At 42.0% G+C, this 22,625-nt stretch overlaps 1 protein-coding gene across 1 annotated transcript in view; it reads right to left on the bottom strand.

Annotated features, from left to right (window-relative positions):
* SYDE2 (synapse defective Rho GTPase homolog 2) overlaps positions 1-22,625 on the bottom strand; it is a 28,742-nt gene that overhangs the window by 3,915 nt on the left and 2,202 nt on the right. The window contains exons 3-7 of the mRNA XM_042805868.1: positions 20,130-20,873; positions 11,866-12,965; positions 9,000-9,126; positions 3,401-3,582; positions 2,288-2,519 (exon numbers count right to left, since the gene is read on the bottom strand). Of these exons, the coding sequence (XP_042661802.1) occupies positions 2,288-2,519; positions 3,401-3,582; positions 9,000-9,126; positions 11,866-12,965; positions 20,130-20,873 (2,385 nt within the window). The remainder of the gene's footprint in view (positions 1-2,287; positions 2,520-3,400; positions 3,583-8,999; positions 9,127-11,865; positions 12,966-20,129; positions 20,874-22,625) is intronic.

The raw sequence follows: 22,625 nt of genomic DNA, 5'->3' as shown, positions 1-22,625 counted from the left end.
CAGCAGCCCTGCCATAAGGCATCCCCAAGGTTTCATGATTAGCTCCTGTGCAGTATCTGCTGCCCAAGCAGCTCTTGGTCTCCCCTCTTCCTCCACCTCCTGCATGGGCTCACTGACCTGACTGAAAACTTCTTTTCATTTTTGGTAGTCAGCAGCATTGGGGCTGCCCAGATGCAGCTGACAAGGAAGCAGTAGTGTCCTCAATCACCTCAAGCCCATCATGAAGCTGCACCATATGTCAAACTAACCCTCCTTTTGCTCTTATTTTCTGGCAGAGGAGGTTTCCATGAGGCTGCAGCAAGCAGAGCCAACAGCCAGCAGCTTCCCGGCAGCACTGACCCAGAGCATGGTCAGCATGTCCTTGTTACAGCTGCAGGGCCCGGCTGTCACAGGAGGCGAGTCCAGGGCACCACCACCATCAGGTCACCAGGGTGTGGAAAAAGTGTAAAGAGCTATTTACATCATCCACAAGCAGCTTTTCAAGCTGCTGAGCTGGTGACATCGTCTCAGCACCTGCACCTGAGCTGCCGCAAAGCAACTCACCTGCTCAGCTGAAAATCAGGGCAGAGTGACTAGCAATGTCTAAAGCAAGCAAAGGATTATAGATCAGACTTACAGGGTGGGTAGAATTAGACAACACAGCTGAGACTATACTTTTGGGCTTTTTTTCCTGACAGTACGTTAGTTGTCTACATTGACTTCTTTTCCCCAAACTCATCTTTCCCATTGCTAATGGATAAAGCCTAGTGCAGGGGCATTGCTGCTCAGCAGGCTGCAGCAGTCAGCAAGTCCCCTAAAAAGCAGACCTCTGCTTAAAGTAAAAATAAAATACATTTTAAAACAAACCAAATCAGACATATTATTCATTTAGATTAACTGTAATTCCATTTCATGTTTTAATTGGTACAGAAATTCAGCAGTTTCCCAAGAGCAATTACTGTGTTCTAAAGAGAACAATTAAGAAACTGTTTAGATGAGCTGAACCTTCTCTTAGCCTTGAGAATTAAAGGGTTTACACTGCTCAAATTTGAGAGGTGGATATTAAATTATTCAGGTTACTAAACAGATCAAATCTCCACACTTAGCCAGAACACTGTGAAAAAGGAAGATAGTACAGTACAGCACAACAGACCCATCTTCTGCATGGTCAGGTAGCTTTCAACAACTGCTGGGCCAAAGACTGAAAACAAAACTAAACCCATCAGATCCAATATTAAGATGTTTCACAGTAGTACTCTCAAACTCTCCCCTTTTAACTGAAAAACTGCAATACCTCTGCCTGCTCCTCACTTTGGGCAGTGCTTGCTCAAGAGGAGGCTGCAGTTCAGCAGCCACAAGGCACAGGAATTCACCACAGGCTGAAACCTGCGGCACCAGATGTTGTCCTGACTATTTCTACTGGCTTACACCTCTCAATGGCAGGGGAAAAGTGAACACTGTGCAATCATTTCCCATCTGAAAGGCAGATCTTAGCAGAAATAGTTACCTTCATGTCCACTTTGGTAGTTTATTAGGAAAATTAGAATTATATCTCTCTTCTGAGAATTGACCCCAAATTGTGCAAAAGCATATGACCTCTTAAGTCTGGAAGTGGGAGCCAAAAGATACCTACGGCGTTTTGGTTTGGGTTGTTTATTTGGTTTGGGGGTTTTGCTGTGTTTTGTTTCAAAAACATTTTTCCTTATGCAAAGCTCTGCAAAATCAACTAGAAGTTGCACAGCTTTTACTGTAAGTATGTTCCCAACTCTGGCAAATTACAAGGGCAGCAATAAAGTAACCCTTCAAGTATCTCAGAGATCAAACAGCTAATGAATTCCATGCACAGGTAATCCTGAATAGTCAAAACAGGACAGCAGAAGAAAGAAAAAAAACCAAACAAACAAACAACCAAAAAAAAAAAACACACACACAAAAAAAAAACCACCACCAAAAAAAAAATCCTCCAACCCCCTAATTCAGATGGGGAAACCTTACTGTCAACTGGGTTTATTTTTTGTAGTGTCTTTACTCACATAAAGCACTCTTCACCATTTCTTACATTATACTCAAACTCTGCCATCTGGTAAGAAAGTAATTAAACCAAACTTCCCATTAAACAAAGTGACCAAATACAAAGATTATAAAATTGACATGATTTCTTTGGACTAATAAATGATGCCACAGTACCTCATGTTTTAAGAATTCTGATGCTGCTTAGTCATCCTGTGAATTAACATACACTGTCACACAATAAAGACATACAGTAATGGTTTGATATTTTCCCTTGGTCAGATTCATGAAACAGTACCTGGCCATAGCTGGAGTAAATAGTGAAGAACCTCTATGTGTTTTTTGAAGTCCAGTGCACTAGCAAGCTCTTCCGAGTCTGTGAAGACTCTGTTGTTATGGTTGGTGGTCTCCTGCCTCTGGCTCAGTAACACAGGCCCAAAACATACAGCTAAATTCTGGCACGTCATCTTATTTACTTCATGGTAAGAAGCCACCAGTTTCAGGTGATCCAAGAGCATCTTCAGGGTAGCCTAAAAGGACAAAATACTTCTCAGGAAACAAAACACTACATGGAGATAGCGCTGACATCCTAACATCACTGCTCTAGAGGGATAAGATCAAGGCTGATAGCTACGGTTTTTCTACCGACACCCATCAGTGGAACATCTAAGTGCTGAATTAGAAAAGCTGTATTAGACTGTCGCAGAACTGACTGGTTAAAACAGACTCTGGTAAAATTCAGCTTGTTTCTTCACTGATCTCAGTTTTACATGGGTAAGTCTTCTCACAGTGGAAAGAGGACATCGGGGAGGGAAGAGAAGCTGCAGAGCAGTACAGATGATCCAGGTACATCAGAAAATAAGGAAACCCTCACAATATGACCTCAGCATCAGAGCAAACTTCCAGGTCACTTCCAGGTACTGTGCAGGCCACTGGTTCACTCTGTCCCATGGGCTAACTGTGGTTTTCTACAGAGGTGAATTCGGCAGGTAGCAGTGCACAGCACTATTACACTGCACAGTATGGGCAGCGAAGGCTTTATTGTACATGCTTAGGAAAGAGGAATGTATTTGCCTATGTAATTACGACATACAGATCAGAGCTCTCCACAGAAACGGAACGGGACACCACATGGGAATAATCTTCAATCTAACAATGTAAAAGTAGTGATCACAGCTTTTCATTCAGTTTTACAGAGACAATATAAAATGCAAACTGGAATAAATGCAGCAATGCAGACCCTCCAATTAATCACAGCATGGAAGTATTTTCAGAGAGATGAAGCATCAAAAATCCAAGTGGACCATTAACTAAGGACATAGGTATACACATTTTGACACATTTTATAACCAGTGTGAAAACATTGTTTTCTGAAGCATGCAATTTACTTGAACCTGCTAACATCACTCACCTTCTCAACATCTGGCAGGCAATCCAGAAGGGCTGCTGTGTGCTCAGAGTCACTTGGGTCATTCTCACAACCACTGGCTGTCATTTTCAAGGGATTTTTCACCATGGCAACCAACACCGCTTCGTAGAGCTGCTTGGTTATCAGGGGAGAGGGCAGCTCTCGCAGGTAATCCTTTAGGACGCCTTCACAAGAGATGCAAGAACAGTTACCTTTAACAAGCTCCAGATTCACTCCCCAGCGATTTCTGGGAGCACTAAGGCACATCAGCTTCACACATCCCATGAGAAAATACTCTGTGCCAGTGACAAACCTTGCACTCAGGAGCGAGGGACGGGAGGATGACAGCAGAAGGCATCAGTAGGGGCAGCTAAGAGGCAGGAGGTATCTCTGCAACGTCCCCGTGGGGCTGGGGGCACCAGCACCCCTGTCCCCACAGTTTCTCCAAGCCCACACAAGGCAGCTCATTACAAACTAAGGAGTGCAACCAGGGTAGGAAGGTGCACTGCCTCCAGAGGAGAGGGGTGCGTGCAGGGGCCGCTGCGTGCCCAGGAGTGGGTACGTGGGGCACAGGGTGGGCACCCCTCCAGGTTCCCCTCCTGAGAGGGCTGAGGGAGAGGCAAGGAAATGGCTCTTAGCAGTCCACACCCTGTCCAAGGAAAGGAGCTCCTACAAACACCAAAGTCTTCAGCTTGATGACACCTCCTCTTTTATATACAAATAGCAGTCAGTTTTTCTGTTCAGCTATAAAATTATGAGCAAACACCCCAGTGGCATGTCTGGTGAAGCACACAGCTTTTTCTCACCTACCAAAGCACAAACCAAAGCGACATCCTCAAGAGGGAAATATCAACTCCCCCCCACCTCTGAGTACTCTGTACCCCCAGCACACCACTTGCTTCTGCTGTGACAAATATAATTCACAACCACAGGAGGCACTGGCTAGAATACCCCTGCTCTGAGCCCTCCCAGCTGCAGAGACATACTGCCCTGCTTCAGAAGCCGGGGACATGCTGGAGGAGAGGCTGTTCCTAGGGGATGCAACAACCAGGAAAGAGCCTCATTAGCCCCTATTCCTTTCACAGATGCAAACGAACCAAAAGGAATTGAGCATTTCCATTCTTGTAAGCTGGCTTTAGAGGCTGGCTTATACTTCAGTTTAAGTGGGGTTTCAGTGACTGTAAGAATAATAACTAAAAAAAGCAAAACATTATGACTTCTAACAGCAGGCCCCTGGAAAGAACATAGCAGGATGCTATCCAGGAACAACGTATCCAGTACAACTGGCAAAAAGGTTTGAAGGAAACAAGCCTGCCTCCCAACAGCTCTTATTTTCCTTTAAAAATGCATTCTGTGCCACAAATATCTACCCATTTTAGCTAGACCACAAGTGAATTTAAATAATGTTATGAACAAATGGTGGGTTAAAAAAAACTTTCTGAAAGCAGGTATTGTAATCAACAAAGCAACCTCCAAAAAGGCAAAGTTGAAAAGGTAGAAGACTTTTTTAGTATGCACTCCTGATAGCCTTATAAAATCCCAAATCACAGCAAACACCATCACACTGTGCTATTTAACAAAGTAACAGTTTTTATAAACTCAATCTTCATAACCTAGCTATAAACTGAACTGAACAGCTTTGTTAGGAGGTCGTTTCTGAAAAAATACAGGGAACGAAAGTTAACATTTTCGCCCTTCATAGCTACATTCACATGCAGAACGCAAGTAAAAGTTCTACCCATATAAACATTTTTATTTGAAAAACAATACTGCACATAGCAGTAATGCAGCTATTGAAGCCATGCTGCTCGAGCAGTGCTAACTGAAGCGGCATCACCCCCTGGAGCTGCCAGACCATCTCCCTCAGATGGGGCAGCCAGGCAAAACTTCTCTCTCTACAGACCCCACACAGCACCTAACAGCTCACTCTCTGCTTAAAATTGGAACATCCCATCAGGAATATAAAATATGTGAACCATCCACTTATCTTCCTGAAAACACTCCCCTCTGGTGGTTTGGGGTTTTTTGTATGTTTTTAAAAAAATATGCTATTTTTGATACTGCTCCACTTAAGTGGCTAGTTTTTGTTTCATAACTTATTGATATTCCTCCCTCTCCACCAAATTTTATTTCTTCCCAGGACTTTAGAGGCACATGTTCCATGCATGGATTAGCTAGCTAAAATATTTATGAGACAAACGTGGCAGAGACTGGTGCTGTACAACATGGTTTGGGATATTTTCCTTAAGCAAAACATTAGCAAGAGGTGATGACTTTTACAAGGATCTTTGTTTCAGCTGTGTTTTTTTTGGGAAAGGGAGGCTGAAATCAGAGGCAGCTTACAGTAGGAATTGGTATGTCATAACCAAATCAGCTTATACTGTTGAAACACAACTGTCTTAATCTTTTAGTAGGAATTCCTGTAATAGCATCCACAGTCATAGGACTACCACCTGCCAAAGGACTTTCTCCTGTTTAGCCCTGAATAACAGGATAGTTTGGGAGCCATGGATGCCCCCTGACCTTTCTAAATCCTTTTGTTATTCACTCAGCTAAATTAGCCCTGTAAGAGGCTGCTGTCATTTTTTTTTCCACAAATCTACACTTTCCGCTGCTGCCAGCCCACTAGCACATTCCCCTTGACACAACCACACACAACAAATTTAGACAGTGAGCAGAAATTACCATCCACTTCATTAATTCCTCATTTTTCTGACCCACTGAACTGTTAACAGTATTGCATGCTTTATGCAGAGATATGAATTCACGGGGATGCGAACAGACACGGTGCAACAACATCACTACTGGTCAGTTCCAAACACTGGCTGCATGCTTCAGTGTGAGCCACAAGCACACTTAATTGTGTGTAAGCCTGAGCCAATCCCAAGAGCATTTCTCAGTCGATATTTAATCATTAAATGTTCATTCTTTAGTCTTTGGACAGCTGTCAAAAAAAAAAAATTAATCTTTTCGAAAAGGAACACTGCTCAAATTTCAAAAAGGACACAAGGCGGCACTTTAAATCAGCTGTGATTTATGCTGAGGATTCATATTTTATGGTACACATGTTTTGGCTGATAAAAGTATGAATCATGTGCACCAGCCTCAGCATTGCAAATACAGCAGTAAAACATCAGGAGAAACATTCCTCCTCAATCCAACTCCCTAAGCACATCCAAGAGAGGTTTTGTGGGCTCTTCTATTCCTAGCACGAAGCACAGTGGGTACCTCACATCTGACAGCAAAAATTGCAGGTTCCCCTTTCAATCCTGACCACACTGTTTACAATAATTAGCAAGTGAGCTACAGTTTAGCCAGTGAAAGTTCTGGGTGCAAACACCCCTCCCCTCCCTGCTCCCCCCAACTCGCGTAGCACCCCTGCACTCAGTCCTTTCAACACAACACTAACACAAGCACTACAGGCAATCATACAGCACAGCTACGGGGATACCAGGGGAACAAATCTATTTTTTTTTAAACTATCACTTCTTAAAACTATCTTCTCCTTGTAAGGAAAGCAGCATGTAAGCAAATGCTTGTGATATAACGTGTACAAAAGCATACCCAGTAGTTTTTCCAAAAGACAGACACCAAGGCTGTAATCTTTTCACTCTTACAATATAAATTCTGGATGCAGAAAAATTATCCTTCCATAGAACAACCGACAAAAGGATCAAGAGTCCAGCAGGACCTGCACAGGCACCAAATGTTCACTGTCACCAGTGAGGCTTGCAGCAATATATACTGAAAAACTGAAGTACACTTTTCTATTTAACCGCCACATCATTAACTCGTGATCCGTCAAGACTGCACTGCTGCCCTTCCAGGGCTTTGCATCGGTACCGACGCAGTTCAGACTTCGGTTTCAGCCAGTTCTGGTTGGTTCTGAATATACAATGTACTCAAGGAAAAATCAAAATGGTTATGAAATGTTACAGGTTCTTTAGTATATGGGTGAGAATTAAAGCTTCCCTCTTCCATGATACTCCTGAATCATTTCTGCAAATACTTTTTTATTGTAATGATTACTTGTAGCATGGGATAGCAATGACATTTTTATTATTCCAAAACTTAAAAAAACAGAGTCTTCCATTAGCCGAAAGTTTACATTAACCAAATAGCAGTTTGGCACTTGCTTGCTTACAAATCAGCATCAGACAGTTTCTTCTGTTTGACAGAAAGCAACGTAGGGGTTTTCTTCCCCTTCCGAGCCGATTTAAAAAAATCGGGAAGAAAACAGGACTTCAATATTTTCATTTAACAATCTGACCGTAGAAATTATCACCACTTTTTCTCATTAATTTATTTGTAAAGAGAATAAAAATATCTAGTTTAAAAGATCTTTTATACTATTTACTTTTACCATACAACTCCTTTTTATAAAGGGTTTCACGCATCAGAGTGAAACATGAACACAAGGTTCTGCTGACAAGAATGCCGGTACGTGTGAGCAGCGCTGAGCCCAACAGTGAAACCAGCTAAGGCACAGAAGATGAACCAACTAGCTGCACATTCCGAACTAAATGGTTTATTTAACCCAGTAAATGTCACTGAGGAGTATATAATTATACAAACTGGTATTAAAAGAAAGTGTAATGAACAAAATTAATTCCCAATACACTGAAATGAAATAAACCACTGAACAGGGTAGAACTGTCCCGTACAGCTGGATGCTGGATGTTACAGAAAGGGATTTGGCACAGAAAATTTATAGGGACTACTGTTGTTACATTTTCCATCCCCTGGATACATAGGAAATGAATGCTCCCAATTAATTTCCCTGGAGCAATTGGTTTACTTGGTGATGCCTGAAATTAGATCAACTTTGGCTTACATAACAAGTATCAATAGTTATAAAACTGTTCCACTTTTAAGCAAATCAAAAAAACCTCAACAACTTACTTCAGTTGTGCAGTACAACTCCTGTGAAGACACTCCCATAAAGAGCTGATGCAGATAGGCTTCCTAAAACTTGCTGCTCCTGTACTCCCTGTCCTCCTCACCTTTGCCAGGAGCTTGCTGTGTGACAGCAAGTAAAGGGCCAACTCCAGTAAGTAGGAGAAAGCTGTTATTTAATTATTTTTTTTAAAAGATGTAATGATCAGATGAAGGCACTTTCCTGCAGCTCTAACTAGCCTGCACGAGACGATGGGAAATGTTTCCAAAAATCCTGCAATCTCCAGCATAAAGGGAGGGCAACAGGTTGATCAAGACGGCCCTTGGATCACATGCTGTAGAGCAACCAGCACAGTGGATGTGCCTGATCACAACCAAGTTCTTCAATATCTGCTCCATCACCAACCAACAGCAGAGGTCTAACCGGCTCCTTTCAGGCCTCCCCTTCCCTCTCTAACTGGTAGAGCAGTTACTGGAAGCAGCTCCTTCCACACCCTCCTCCCTCCAAATCACTGCCGTTTCATATTTACACATCCCCCAGGTTACTGCACCCATTCCCACCTAACCTTTAGCAATACAAAGCAGCGGTTAACAGCCTGATAAACAACAGCAGAAAAGTAGTTCAGAGCACAATTTCACCTTTTAAATGGTAGGTTGGGAACATGGCACAATTCTACATTAAAAGAAAAGCAAGTAAATGTATTACCTGTTATGACATTAATATCTGGGTACTGGCTTTCACAGAGAGTAACAGCCTTGCTGTCCCTCTCAAACGCCTCTCGGAGCTCTTTCTTAACTGCTGCTGAGCCACACAACCGATACAGGCCTACTACCTAGAATCAAAAACAGCAGCCCCACATCAGTCATTTTCCTGCAAAGGGCACTAGTAACTGACATCATGTGTTGTCTCATCTGGGAAGTGCAACAAAAACGACTGTTTGGAAACGTATGTCATGGGAACTCAGTGCAAACCCTTAACATTGAATGGTTATGGTATCAAACATTTCACAGAAGACACAGTTGGGACTGTTAAGCAGTAAGTAACACTGATGTTTTCCATAACAGTGAACATGCAGAGCAGTATTTTATTGACTGAGCATGAGTTTTAAACTGAAATCATTTAGTGCTTTGCTTTTATGCAAACTCAAGAAACAAAGAAATACAGATGAAAAAATCCATTTTCTTCTTATCCTACTCATTCAGATCATAACTATTTTTCCTAGTATAGTTATTTAATTATACCAAATAAAACTGGAACTTCAGCAGAAAGAAATGATGAGAAAAAGCATTTTGAGCTTTATGTATACAAAATGACAGTACACCAAAATACAGTTATTAATCATTAGCAGAAAAAAAAGTTGTACAACTGACTACCTAGTAAATAATAAGAAATGCTATAAATCAATTTTAAAAACCCCAAATATAATAAACCAAACATTTTTCCTACAAGATTAAGTTATACAGTAAACAAAATTTAAATTATTTTATACCAGTAACCAGAGTTTCAAGAAAGTTATGAATACCCCATTATTGCATCTATAATATGGTGTTTTAAAGATGATGAGATGCTGACTTCCATGTGTTTCAAATTATATGAAAAGTTTTATGCAAAACAGAAGTTATTTAACATGTTCAAGGTGACAGGAATGAAACCCACACCACTCAGAGTAAATTACTAGTTAAATCATGTGCTTTCATGCACTCAAATTTTGCATTTTATCATTATTTACTTTTCATTTTCATCAACATCATTTATACAAAGCACTCCTATGATTTTACAGAACTAAAATCTTAAACGTATGCATTTTATTGTAATGATCTTTATAGACAGCTGTACTGAGCAGTAAATGGTTAGTCCAAAACTATGACAGACTCAAAAGACAAAAAACAAACCAAAAAAACCCATGACTTATACCATGCAAATCTATGTTTGCAAACAAGAGTATTTGTTTGTCCATTTTGTTTGTTCAAATAAATGGAAAGCTACTCATTGGAGTATGTACTCCCTCTTTTCCAAGACTGAATATGGTCTAGTATTTGTATAAGACAATTTCTTTAACACGTGTAAAGTTTTCTAATGACACTTCTGAAATTCAGGTGGAGATAACACACAATGACAGTAGTCTGCAGTGTATAGGAAAGTCAAAAACGTCAGACAAGCACGTGGTTAAAACAAGAAGTTAACAGTATATTTTGCATTTTTGGTTCTCCCTGTGCAAACACACAAATTAGATTTCATGCTCAAAAGCACCAGGTACATTCAGACAATTCAGATCCCAATCGCTTCATTACCAGTGTTGCCTTGATTACCCAATATCATTTGCATGACTTGATGCCAATAAGCCCAAAATAAAATGCTGAAACCATGGGACACATACATTGGAAAGAATAAAACTTCTATTTTCCACTGATTTGCACAATGTTAGGAGAAATAGTCACAATAAGAATCACACAGCTGTTATCAGTAGTGACTTCCAGCAAAGTAATTACACAGAAATACAATTTCTGTCTGTATTTTATGACCTAGGTTATAAATAGCAGAGTTAATCTCCTAACACCTGGAACTACATCCAACCTGTCAGCAATTTAAAATAGTAACATTAGTGGGAGGTGTGATTACTTCTCAATTTCACCTGAGCAAGAACAGGTGTAAAAGAAACCAAGGGCTCACACATGCTGTGGAACAGCATGCAGAGTCCTCCCACCAGTTTCAAATTAATTGCCAAGGGGAACATCTGACCTTAGGACTGTGCATAGTCCTTCCTAACAGACTTCCTGTCTAGCATCCATAACTGGCAATTTGTTTCCACACCTTGTTTCTCATACGTATTTTTGTCCATTAGGTTACATCAACCAATAAACCGTGCTAGGATAAAAAGACGACACTGGTCACTGCTGCTTTATGGCATTCATCTCCTGCCCTAATTTTGAAAAAAATCTGATGAAAGGCAAGGAGCAGCAGCATGGGGAAACAACTAACCCAGCCCCTCAAGGTCTCCTCAGCTTACTGCTGTGCACAAAGTGATGGCAGAGACAAGTCTTCCGCATGTTGGCTTGAGACTGCACACATGCAAGTAAAGTTTTCTCAAAAGACCTGTCATCATCACATTGTGTCACTGCACACAATGCCTCGGTTTGGAGTAGCAGGGAACATTATGCTCATTTTTGCATTTAGATACTTGTCCTTACAGAGTGATCTGTCTCTCAGGAATGTAGCATTTTCAAGTTCTCTTTTCAGCTCTGCTGCTGTTTGAGGGTGACTCTACATGCTGGGGGCTGCAGGTTCATTTCACCGTCCCTAGTCCTAAGGCACTACTGGGAGCATCTCCTGTGAGCAAGAGTACATCTCCTCTACAAAGGCCAAGTTGGAAGCACTGATTTCACAATCCTGCTATTTTCCCCGCAAATTACAATGACTGGTGTTCACCAAACAGGAGCAGCAAAGCAAAAAAAAAAAGATTACATGTAAAGGTGTTTTTGATTTCTCCTTTCCCACTCACTTCTCATATTCTGCAACAACAGCTATCCCAACAAAGAAATATTAACAAAAGAGATTAAAATATGCACAGTACCTGACAGCCTCTCTTTTCAATCTCCAGAATGCATTTCTGCATCAAAAGTGGCACCATCAAGCCCGCATTCTCTTTCTCTACAACTTTTCGAGCATCTACCCCGAACATCACTGGCTCCCGATCTGCATCAAGGCCATCAAGAGAGTTCTCCCACTGCTCCATGAGTGACAGCTTGACATAAATAAGCCCCCTCGGTTCCAGTTTGACAGCCAGCTGATGCGTCTTTGTCACTCGGAAGAGAGTGGGCAGAGCCACAGTTCCATGACAACACACTCGATTTTTCCGTGGGGTGGGTTCCCAGCTGAACACCACCAGCTTTAAGTGCTGAGCGTTTTCAATTTCGATGTTGAACGTGTGGTCCATATCTAGAAACGTTGTCCTACAGGTAAGTAGGGCTGTTCTTGCTTTGTTTACTGAGTCAACCTGTATTGCACAAAAGACATCTTTTGAGTCTATTCTTGGTGGTTTTAAGTCTTCAGCACCATAAAAGTGAATGCTCATGAGTCCAGAGATGTACTGAGAGCACTTGGGCTGATCAGAAAAGTTGTAGTGTCTGAAGGCATCAATATCTATTTCAGTTTTACCACTGTTACTTGGAAGGCTCTCCTTTCCCTTCCCACACTTGGTTTCTTGACCTTGTTTACCTGATTTTGTTATAAGTTCGGGAGAGTCGCCATCACTAAGGTAACCACCTTTGCTGAAGGACTTGGAGCTCCTTGAGCTTTTCTTTTTGTAGGTGTGTTGTGACAACACACTGCTGTCAAGATGGTAACGACTTATCACGTTCCTGCTGGCAGCTGTGGTTGAGTTTCCAGATGATGGCAAAGACACTGTATGGCTTGTATCCCGGCAGCTACCTTTCAGCAGGGATGGAGGATTATCTGAACTAGTATGGCTTGAAGTTCCCTTGACACTCAGCTTCCTGCTCAGCTCCGGCAGCTTTTTCATTTTCATGGAAAGCTTCCTCACAGTTCTGGGAGATTTAATTCTATCAGGGAAAGGCCAGTTGATTGATCCGCTTTTTTTCAGAGGACTGGGACTTGGAGGAGAAACCTCTGTTGAGGGTATATCAGCCTTGTGTGCAAGTACAACTCCAGACCCTTTAGAAGAAAAGAGAAGGAATAATCATTTCCAAACCACTCAGTAGCTGCAATTTGCAGGAATGAAAAAATACATCTTGAACTGTGAGAAACACGTTGATTTGTCATAACTTTGTAAACACAATTCATTCAGACAACCATCATTCATTCATCAGTCAGATGTTCACAAGCATTCAAAAAGCTGTGCTCTGCTGACTTGTTCAGCCAAATTTGGCAGTTCATAGTCAAAGGCCAGATTTGTTCTGCTTTATGGAGATGAAAGGGCCAGAAACTACACATAAACAAATGAGCGATCTCACCCGCTGCATTCAGCTCGATCCATTTGTGCAGTATTCCCCACACAGGCGGACATGGCTGCATTCCTGAGGCACAGGTGCAATGAAACCAGTCTTAAATGGGAAAACACTGGAATAGGGCAAACGCACCCTTGTCTACAAAGCAGTTAGCTACGTAGCCAACACATCAGCATTGCCCACTCTTAAAGCCCTAAATCCGTCCTGTGCAGCACTGTCTCACACCTTTTCTTTCATTTATCTCAGCTCCTCCTTTCTGCTGTAGGATGGAGGAGGAGAAACACAACAAGGATTTATTCCTTCTGAAAGCTGCATCCTGCACTGTCTCATTCCTGCCAGCAACTTTCCATCTTTCCTGACAGAACCATCTCGTGATAGGGCTTAAAGTTATACAGCTCCCAAGTGACATCCTTGTGGAAAATCACCCACCTTTCAAGGTACCAAAAAAAAAAAAAACAACCCAACAAAAAACTACAACAAAAACATCATAACAGCAGGCACTGGTGTTCAAGAAAGAGGGGAAACGAAAAAAAGAATCCCTCAATTTAGCAGTAAAAGACAACTATAAGGAACACGATTACATGACTAGACTTAAGCCAGTACTGCAGAGTCAGGAACCTGCAGTTCACCTCGTGCTCCAACACTTGAGGAAATCCAACCACCAAGTTATAGCTCCAGCTTTTCTCACTTTCACCAGCATGAGGCAATAATGACTGTAGGAAATGCAATGAATTTACACAAGTTAATGAAGCACACAAGAGGGGAAGTGAGGCCAGAATGATAGATATTAATAGAATTACATCCCATGAGAAACCAATAGTGGTTCTTGCTAGCAATAACCACCCCATTCACTCATCACTTTGCACATTTTAGCAGCTCCCAACAGGACTCATGTAGCCTTGCCTGTGCAGGCTGGGGTACTATGGAGCTGCTCAGCGTGCTAACCCTGTGTGGTGTAATCAGCCCGAGCAGCTCAGAGACCCAAACACCTATACCCATCTGTCATCCCCCCTTGCTAGTCAGGGAAAGGGAGAGTCTATTTACAGCACATAAAAAGAAAGGAAGAAGCGCTGTTTTCACAGGACACTCAGCAAATCATACTTTATAGCAGTTTCTCTTACAGATTTCTCAAAGGCTTACTGCTTTAACTCTAAACTAAGCACTTTAAGTCCAAATCACCATACAACTAGTGATTTTTACAAGTCTCCTCTTCAAATTAATTTTCACTATTTAACTATAACTTTCTTTTTATGCTTCACTTAGCTTAAAACAGTTAAATCAGGCAATGTGGTCTTTAACCAAAATGATTTGCTGTGGTTTTGTTCTTTCCCCCCAAAAAAATCCTACAAAGACTAGCTCTAGTCCCAACAGAAGTCTGGCTTTAATAACTTTTGCAGATAGTTGCTTACAAGAGTATCTTTAGAAAATTTCAGTTATGAAGAATAACGTATAGAATCTGTTTTCCACAAAGACAGAGGAAAATTCAGTTAGCCCTGCATCTCATGGAAGTAGCTCCCTCGCAGGGGAAGGGCTATTTCTAGCACGCCTGCTGTGCTTTTCTGGCAAGCATCTAGTTAGAAATGTGCTGTTTGATAAAAGCAGACAAAGCCTTCCCTTGTACTGCAAATCACAGCACGGTCCCACTGGTGGGCTGGCCTGGAGCGCTCTATAGCAATCAGTGCCATACTGCAGCCCGCTAACATTAATCTTCCCTTTCTGTCAAAAGTCTCTGGCACAGGCTTGGAAAAGCAGGCCAGCAAATTAAACTTCCCCCCCAGCTCATTAAAACTGAAGAGTCAATCTAACACTCTAACTTTTGTGTCCAACTTCTGCTGCGTTCAGCACCAAACAGTTAAAATGAAATATGTGGCTGGAAGAAACTTAACAGTGGAGTATTATGCAGGATGGTATTCCCATCAGCACTGAACCACATGTTGTTCCACTAAAGCCAGCAATGTGCTGAGGTATGCACGCAATTTTAAAGAGTGTACATGACACAGCTCTGAACAAGCTGCAAAAGGAGCTGTAGCAGAGTCTGGTAACACTTCACTCCCCAGCTTACCCACCCGATACAGCTTTCTCACAAGGGTGCCAGAGGAACCACGCTGCGCCTCCATCCTTTTACTGAGTTACAAGGCTATGCTGCGAACAGGCTCCACACTGTCCCCGTCCCCACTTGATCTGCCACTGCACATTCCCAGCTCAGCAGTTAAACTTTCAAAATATCCTTATGGAAGGATGGTTGGAAGAGATGAAACAGGTACCTGTTGCGAAAATGACTTCCAGGGCAACAAGGGGATGGTCAGTTTTATGATGCAGCTTATATATATATGTGTGTGTGTGTATATATAATGTATTTATTTTTTACAGTGAGAACACTCAATCACTGAAACAACGTCCCCAGGAACATGTCAGAGCCCCATCACTGGAGGTTTTCAAAAGGCAACCGGATAGCGTGCTAGGTAATGTCATTTAGGCTCTGTTTCCCACCAAACTGTAGACCAGATGATACTCTAAGGTCCTTTCCAACCCAGGCTCTTCTATGATATACTGTCTTTACTACATTTACCTTGGGCTTTCCAGAAGCTTTAGAAGTATGAGTAATATATAAAAAAAAAAAGATAGCTTTTGAAGGACAATGCAATCTGAGTCAAAGTGACTTGACACTGTAAATATTAACAGTATCATTCAGTATCTACAAACAAGCATGCGTTTGTTGCAGGTATTTTAAATATCAGTGATTCTGCGAAGCATGTAAAGCAGTCAGCCCTATTCAGATGCTGGCATCACGGCAGCACCACAGCTGATGCTGAGCACTGCCTGTTTGGGCTGCTCTCACGAAGATCTCCTACCCTCACTGTGTACTTCATGGCTAGAAAAGCAGCTTTGTCCCCATTTCCCCTACCAGAGGATATAGATAGTCAGTTGGTACAAATCAGAAACTGGAAAAAGCCATAGCTATTTTAAATTAATTGCTTCCACTCCACAGCTGCTGCATCCTTTTGCCTCTTTCACCAGCAGGTCTTTATGGCATTGTCACCCCATGGATCAAAGACATGTGCATGAATAAGCCCTTGACCTTCAAAAGCATGTGCACAACCTCCACAAAAATGCACCAACAAACTGGCTTCCGCTCTTCAGGAGAAAACAGGAGCAGAAGAACCTTTCTGCCACACACCAAACCATTCTGGTATCTCAAACATCATGCAAGTATTTTGCAGGAATGCTTTTCTGCCTCATGAAACCAAAGCTCCTTGCACTTGGAAAACAATTAAGTCAAAGCATCTTCCATCTGGAAAAAAAAAAAGAAAATTAAGCAAATAGTATTTGTAATGCGTGAAAGGAAATTGGTAGATAAGATTTGTTGTCCAGTATACTCTATGTATATTGCTGGAAGCTTATTTGCAACATCTAAGCAAGCATAGCATTTGTCTGCATTGACCCCAAAAGATGTATTTGGAAACCAGGATAGTGCTCATGATCTAAGTGGAGAAAGAGCACTGTAGTTTTAATGTGATTTAAGCCAAGTTCCAGTTGGCATATATTGGGGTTAAGTGGGAACATGGTATCAACCTTCACTTCCTACAATGTTGAAAAGAAATCTGTTTATGGTGATTCCTACCAGGATTTTCCATCCAGACAGCTAACACACATTCTCAGTAGCAAAAGCACAGTCCGGATCCTGTCAACCTACAATGCTCAAGTCCTCCCAAGATGTTTCTGAGGTACAGGCACATGTGAGAAGATTCCACTGATTAGGTGGCACTAATCTCACTAATAATTCTCCCCAAAAGCAAAAAAATATTAAAAATTCTTCAGAAAGCACTATTCAGAGCTCCGTGACGTAAATCTATCACAGGAGCCAATATTATAAAGGAGTGTTTTTCTTCAACATTTTGCAGGTGATACACATCTATAAAAACATACAGTTATGAGTTCAATCCTAAACAGCTGTAAAGAAAATTTACAACATTTTATGCACGCAGAAAACTGTATGTAGAATTTTTCATATTGCATTTGTAACAAAAAATATTCCTCTTTTCCAGTCATAACCATTTGGCCTGTGGAAGGAGACATCAAATTAAAAATAGCCTCCAGGGTGCTTTCCACTTAAACTCTTCTTCCACAAACCTAAAAGCAAAGGCTGGCACTATGTTTCTATATTACTAACTTGGAACCAAGCTATCTTCTTACTCGTACCTTTTGCGTACTTGTTATAAACAAAATACATGAATTGTTTTCCCAAGCTCTGCTATAGGAGCTCCTTATTTTTAATAAGTTTCTTTTTAAAAGCCAGCATGGCTAGATTTATTCACTAAGGAATTACCTGACAAATCCTATTAACATAAATGGCATTTACTGGTAGAAAGTAACCAGATTAACACCAGGAACTAACTGTGCAAATTAAGGCTATGGGGCCAATTAGCACCCCTACAACTATGATCCATTTTACTGATAACATTTACAGAAAAAAAAAAAAAAAAAAAAAAAAAAAATCTATTCGCTGCTGTGTATGGAAAGACTCCCAATAACTGAATTCTATCATTTACTCTTTCTTAATCTTCTGTCTAATAAAGATACTCTCAAAAAAAATAACAAAAAGAACCCATGACTATCTTCTCTCTACAAAGCTGGAAGTCCAAATAATGCTGCCATGTTTAAAGGTAAAATTGATACCATTAGCCAAAGAAGAAAACAACAAATGACAAAGTGAACAACTATGTATTGTGTTAGCTTTTATAGTGCCCCACTTTTTTTCTGTCTAAGCTTCTCAAAATCTAATACTTCATACTCCAGTACTAATCATTATTGACATATATAAAATAATATCAGTAAGGTAAGCAGACATTTCCCCAAGACAGTAATTGCTTATTTGTCAGGAGTTACTGCTTAATGTACTCAGCTCTCTAAGAATATGGGCATCTATTTCACAGCAGTTGTAGAATTCAAACAAGGTCCTAACACAAATAAAGTTAAATTGGCCATGTTGCCTTCTATGCAGTAATTTTGTGTGGATGAGATGTCATTTTAAATTTCACTGAAAATAACTGCAGATACCTTAACTGGATTAAAAAGAAGAACTAAGCCACTTCTCCATAATAAAGCCAATTACTAAGCAGCAGGGATCCACTTCATCATCAGTTAATCTATTCAATGTGATCACTATTCAATACATGCAAGAAGAGCTGCATTTAAAGTACCTTAATTAACACAATGCATAACAAATCAATCGGGAAATTCATAATACTTTCCTCCTGGTTTCACAAGACACTTTAAATGGGCAATTTTGCTTTCAAAAATAAATGTTTCTTCAGTATGAAAACAATTTAAACTTTTTCCTTCTTACATAAAGGGATTTCCGCCCCCCCTCCCCATAAATAGTCACCTATATATTGGGAGATTAACTACCTATATATCAAGAGATTAAATGGGGGTCAAACATTTTGCAGGACACACACATAGCTTTCCTAAATAACTATGCTTACTGACCTCTCCAAAGCACCCAGAGCCGCAACGATCACAAAAATCTACCTAAGAACATGGTATTTCATCTATCATGCAAGCAAATATAACCGGTCTAAGTATTTAATGCAGCTATAAAGGGAGCTATTTCTAAATAAACGCCAAATAACTTTAACACACTTTGCAACTAAAAATACACTTGTATCCGCAGCATTTCCACAAAGAGAACAAAACATGAGTTCCCACAAGACAAGACTTTTTTTCTCCCGCTGTTTACAGCAGTCGCTTTGGTGCCTTTGAAAACACACCCCGTTCCCAGCAGCAGGCTCCACACTGGGAATGCCGGCACGGCCGCTCCCGGCACACAGGGACATGGGGCCAGAAGCCGGCTGGGATGGCGAGGCTGAAGGGGGGCAATCCGGACCAGGGGGTTCCTCTGGAGAGCTACACCCACCCGGGCTGCAGGGCCGGCGGTTCAGGTCCTCTCTGCTGAGCCGGGTAGAAATACAGGCTCTTAACTGTCAGTGCAAAGAAAGCGTGAACTTTCCCCAAAGAGGGGAACCTGGAACTCCCCGTCTCCTAAACTCTAACACTGTCTTGAACTCTCAACAGGGTACTAGAGTTAAAGTCAAGATAACACAAGACACATCAGTAATTAAAAATAACACCACTTTGGAAAGGGTTGGGGGTTTTTCCTCCTTACTTTTGTTTGGTGTGGGTTTATTTTTGTTTGGGTTTTGTTTGTTTGGGTTTTTTTAATAGACTGGGAAAAATCTTTAATAAGATGATGAATTCACACACTAATGGAATTATGGAAAGAGACTATCAAACACTCAGCCAAAGATAACAAGGAACAAAGAGGCTGGCTTCTGAAAGTGAAAACCACTCCTCTCCAGTCCATTAGATTAGCCTGAGACAGTCAACAAGACAGTAATTACAGAAAGCAACGTGACGAATAGCATTTATATGGTCTTCCAAAAAGTTTATTAAAAAGTCCCAGACAGCAAGTTAAAGAAACTTCTGCAGACATGAAGTAGCTTTGAGGCTGGAATCCAAGGCCAGGGCTAGACAGTAGCTAACAAAGGAAACGCAGCCTGTCCTCACGTTACCAAGCTTTAGCAAGCTCCTTTTGTAAAACCTTTGTCTTCAGCAAGGTGGCGGCCAAAGAACACAGAGGACAACCACACCTGGACATGCCATGAACAGACTGACTGAGAAGACTGTGCAGCTCTACAGTTAGTAGGTATCAGTCTCACAATTTGAGTCCTTTTTTATGGCCTTGTCATGCATTTCCACCAGAAATTTGTGTGATAAAGATAAAAGGAAGAAGAGAGACATAAGAAGGGTTTATTATTCCTCTAAAAGAAAATAGAGGACATAACACTTGAATGTTCCTGAACCCTCTTACCTGTTGAAGGGCACTTAAAGGCAGGATTGTCCTCTACTGCCGGCATGCTGGGGGCCTTGCAGGCAAACCTCTGCCGGTGCTGCTGCAGGTGCTCCCCGGGATGCACAGCATCGGCCTGACTCGCTTCACTGGGCTGAGCCATCCGACTGCTCCCCACGCTCTCCAAGGAACATGGGGGGCCCTCGTGGGGACCCATGGGCACCGCAGAGTCACCCCCAGGGTGGGGGATGTACCGAACTGCCAGGGAGCCCACAGCAACAGGGCTATTCACAGCAGAAGGGCAGACCCCCAGCAAGTCAGGCTCATCATCTTCAGGGATCGGGTTGTACCATATTTCTCCCTCATCGTCCGCATCGTTATCCTCGCCAAAATCCAGAGCAGCGCTCCTTGGTGCGGCGGGGCTTGCGGTGCTTGGCAGGGCACTGCCAGGAGCGCGGCTGAGCGCGGCGCGCTCCCGCCCCACCGGGGATGTGGAAGGAGCCCACGGCACCGCAGGTTCAGGCAGCGGGATGGGAGATTTGGGTACCAGGATAACAGCCCCGTGCGTTTCCTTGAAGGCACCTTCTTCTTCTTCTTCTGGAGGAGGAGGAGGAGGTGGTCGGTGTGTGCTCTGCTGCAGCCAGCTGCGTTTCTTAGAAACGGTAATGCTGTTCATCTGCGGCCTGTGCTCGGGGACCTCGCTGGCCTGTGGGGACCTGAGCTCCTTCCTGCTTCTCGAAGCTATGTAAACATTTTCTATTAAATCTGTTCCCAGAAAGAAAGGCAAAAAGAGAAGGAAAGACAAATGTTTAGAATATCGTTTTGCTTTTGACAGATGAGCACATATGTTGTTGTACCACATCTGCATTAGACCTCATCTAAATGGACAAAAGGTAAGTTGATGTGACCATAAAATTAGGTTTCAGCCTGGCAAAGCAAAATGTGCACATAATTATTAAAGAGTCAGGCTCATTTGGCTGTATTTTTGACACGACGTAATTTAGATAAATGGCAGTGAGATAGCTCTGCTGGAAGGTCATGCATACTTACATAAAATGGCTGGGTTTTTTCTGCCAAGTTCAGGTACAATCAATTTGAAAAGTTGCTACATAGTATTTCTCCGTTTTACTTACACCAGTGAAGAGATAGCCCCTGCTTTTGGTGTAGTGTACTGCTTAACTGGCTACAAAAAACCCACATAGATTCACTTCTAGATTTATATATAAAGATGAGGATATCTCTTGCACAAAAACCTCCAGAACACACTGTCCTTAACAGTTTTATCCTATAATGAAGACAGAAGCACCCCTTGATTTGTGGGGAATAAAACGAAACACATCATCATGAAAGGAAGGAAGAAAGGAAGAAGAAACGTAGAAAAGTTTAAAAATATCTCATTACACAACAAAAATTTCACGCAACACCTAATCAAATTCCACTGACTGCTCCCCAAACTTGACACTATTTCCTTAGAGCAACGGCTAAGCACCAAATTATGCATCGAAAAAGCCACTTGCGCCTGAGCCCCTTGCCGCAGCACGTCCAAGCAGCCCACGCCGCAGCAGTGCCGTACCCCCGGCAGGCTGCAGGGCACCACAGCAGCACCCCGACCACACACAGAGCGAGCACCTCACCCCCAAGCAAGCACCAGTCCCTCCGCTAGCACTGGAAGGAAAGCTGCAAATACATCCAAATTATAAACAAGGAACGGAGGCCCGATAACCCTCACGCTCCTCTGCGGAGGAGGACAACCCAGACAGGGTTCGCTCAGCCACTAAGGCTGAATGGGGACAACTGGGTTCTCATAAAACAGGCAACTTGTTTTCATGCAGAGCCCTCTGCAATTGGAAATTCCAGACGGGAGCAGCTATTTGATACTGCTTGAACATCATTCTCAGCAAAAAGTTATTTACACACCAATAACAGATGACAAAATGCAGTCACTTCTCTGGAGTACTCACGGAGCATCTCTGTAAATCCTGCTCAGTTCACTGTAGACAAGGAGACAGGGAAAATACTGTCACTTGAACAACTTCCCTTCAACCCTCTTTTTAGGTTTGTATGTTAATGGCAAAAGAGATCCTTGTTAAGATCTGGAACATCATCATTTAGTTTGATGAAAGATACATCATTTGGTGGTTTTTTTAAAAAAGTGAGGTTTACTTGTTTAGCTAAACTGCAACACGAACACTGTTTGTGATTTGAAGAATTAACTTGGTCCAAAGAATTAACAAAATTAACTGTTCACTTTGAAGCCTGTGCACACCTCCATTTAAGTGCTCTGCTGCACCGGGGCCTAAGTCAGTCAATTAGAATGTGAGGAAAACATGAAAGCAGGGCTGAGGACACAGATCTCTGGCAAAGTTTCAGTGATTTAGCAGCAACTGTATTCCTTCCCCCACCCATTGCCTGGAAATGTAAGCGTGCCACTGGAAGGGTTCCTCTTTACACAATTTCACTACTCTTTCAAGTAAGAGCTAACCAAAAGATCAGAAAACTAATCTACAGTGGGCATAG

This window comes from Tyto alba, unplaced genomic scaffold, assembly GCF_018691265.1.
Source record: "Tyto alba isolate M040663 unplaced genomic scaffold, T.alba_DEE_v4.0 Super-Scaffold_1000006, whole genome shotgun sequence".
Taxonomy (NCBI): Eukaryota; Metazoa; Chordata; class Aves; order Strigiformes; family Tytonidae; genus Tyto; species Tyto alba.
Note: the sequence above shows the minus strand (reverse complement) of the source record. Positions and strands in the feature narration are given on the sequence as shown.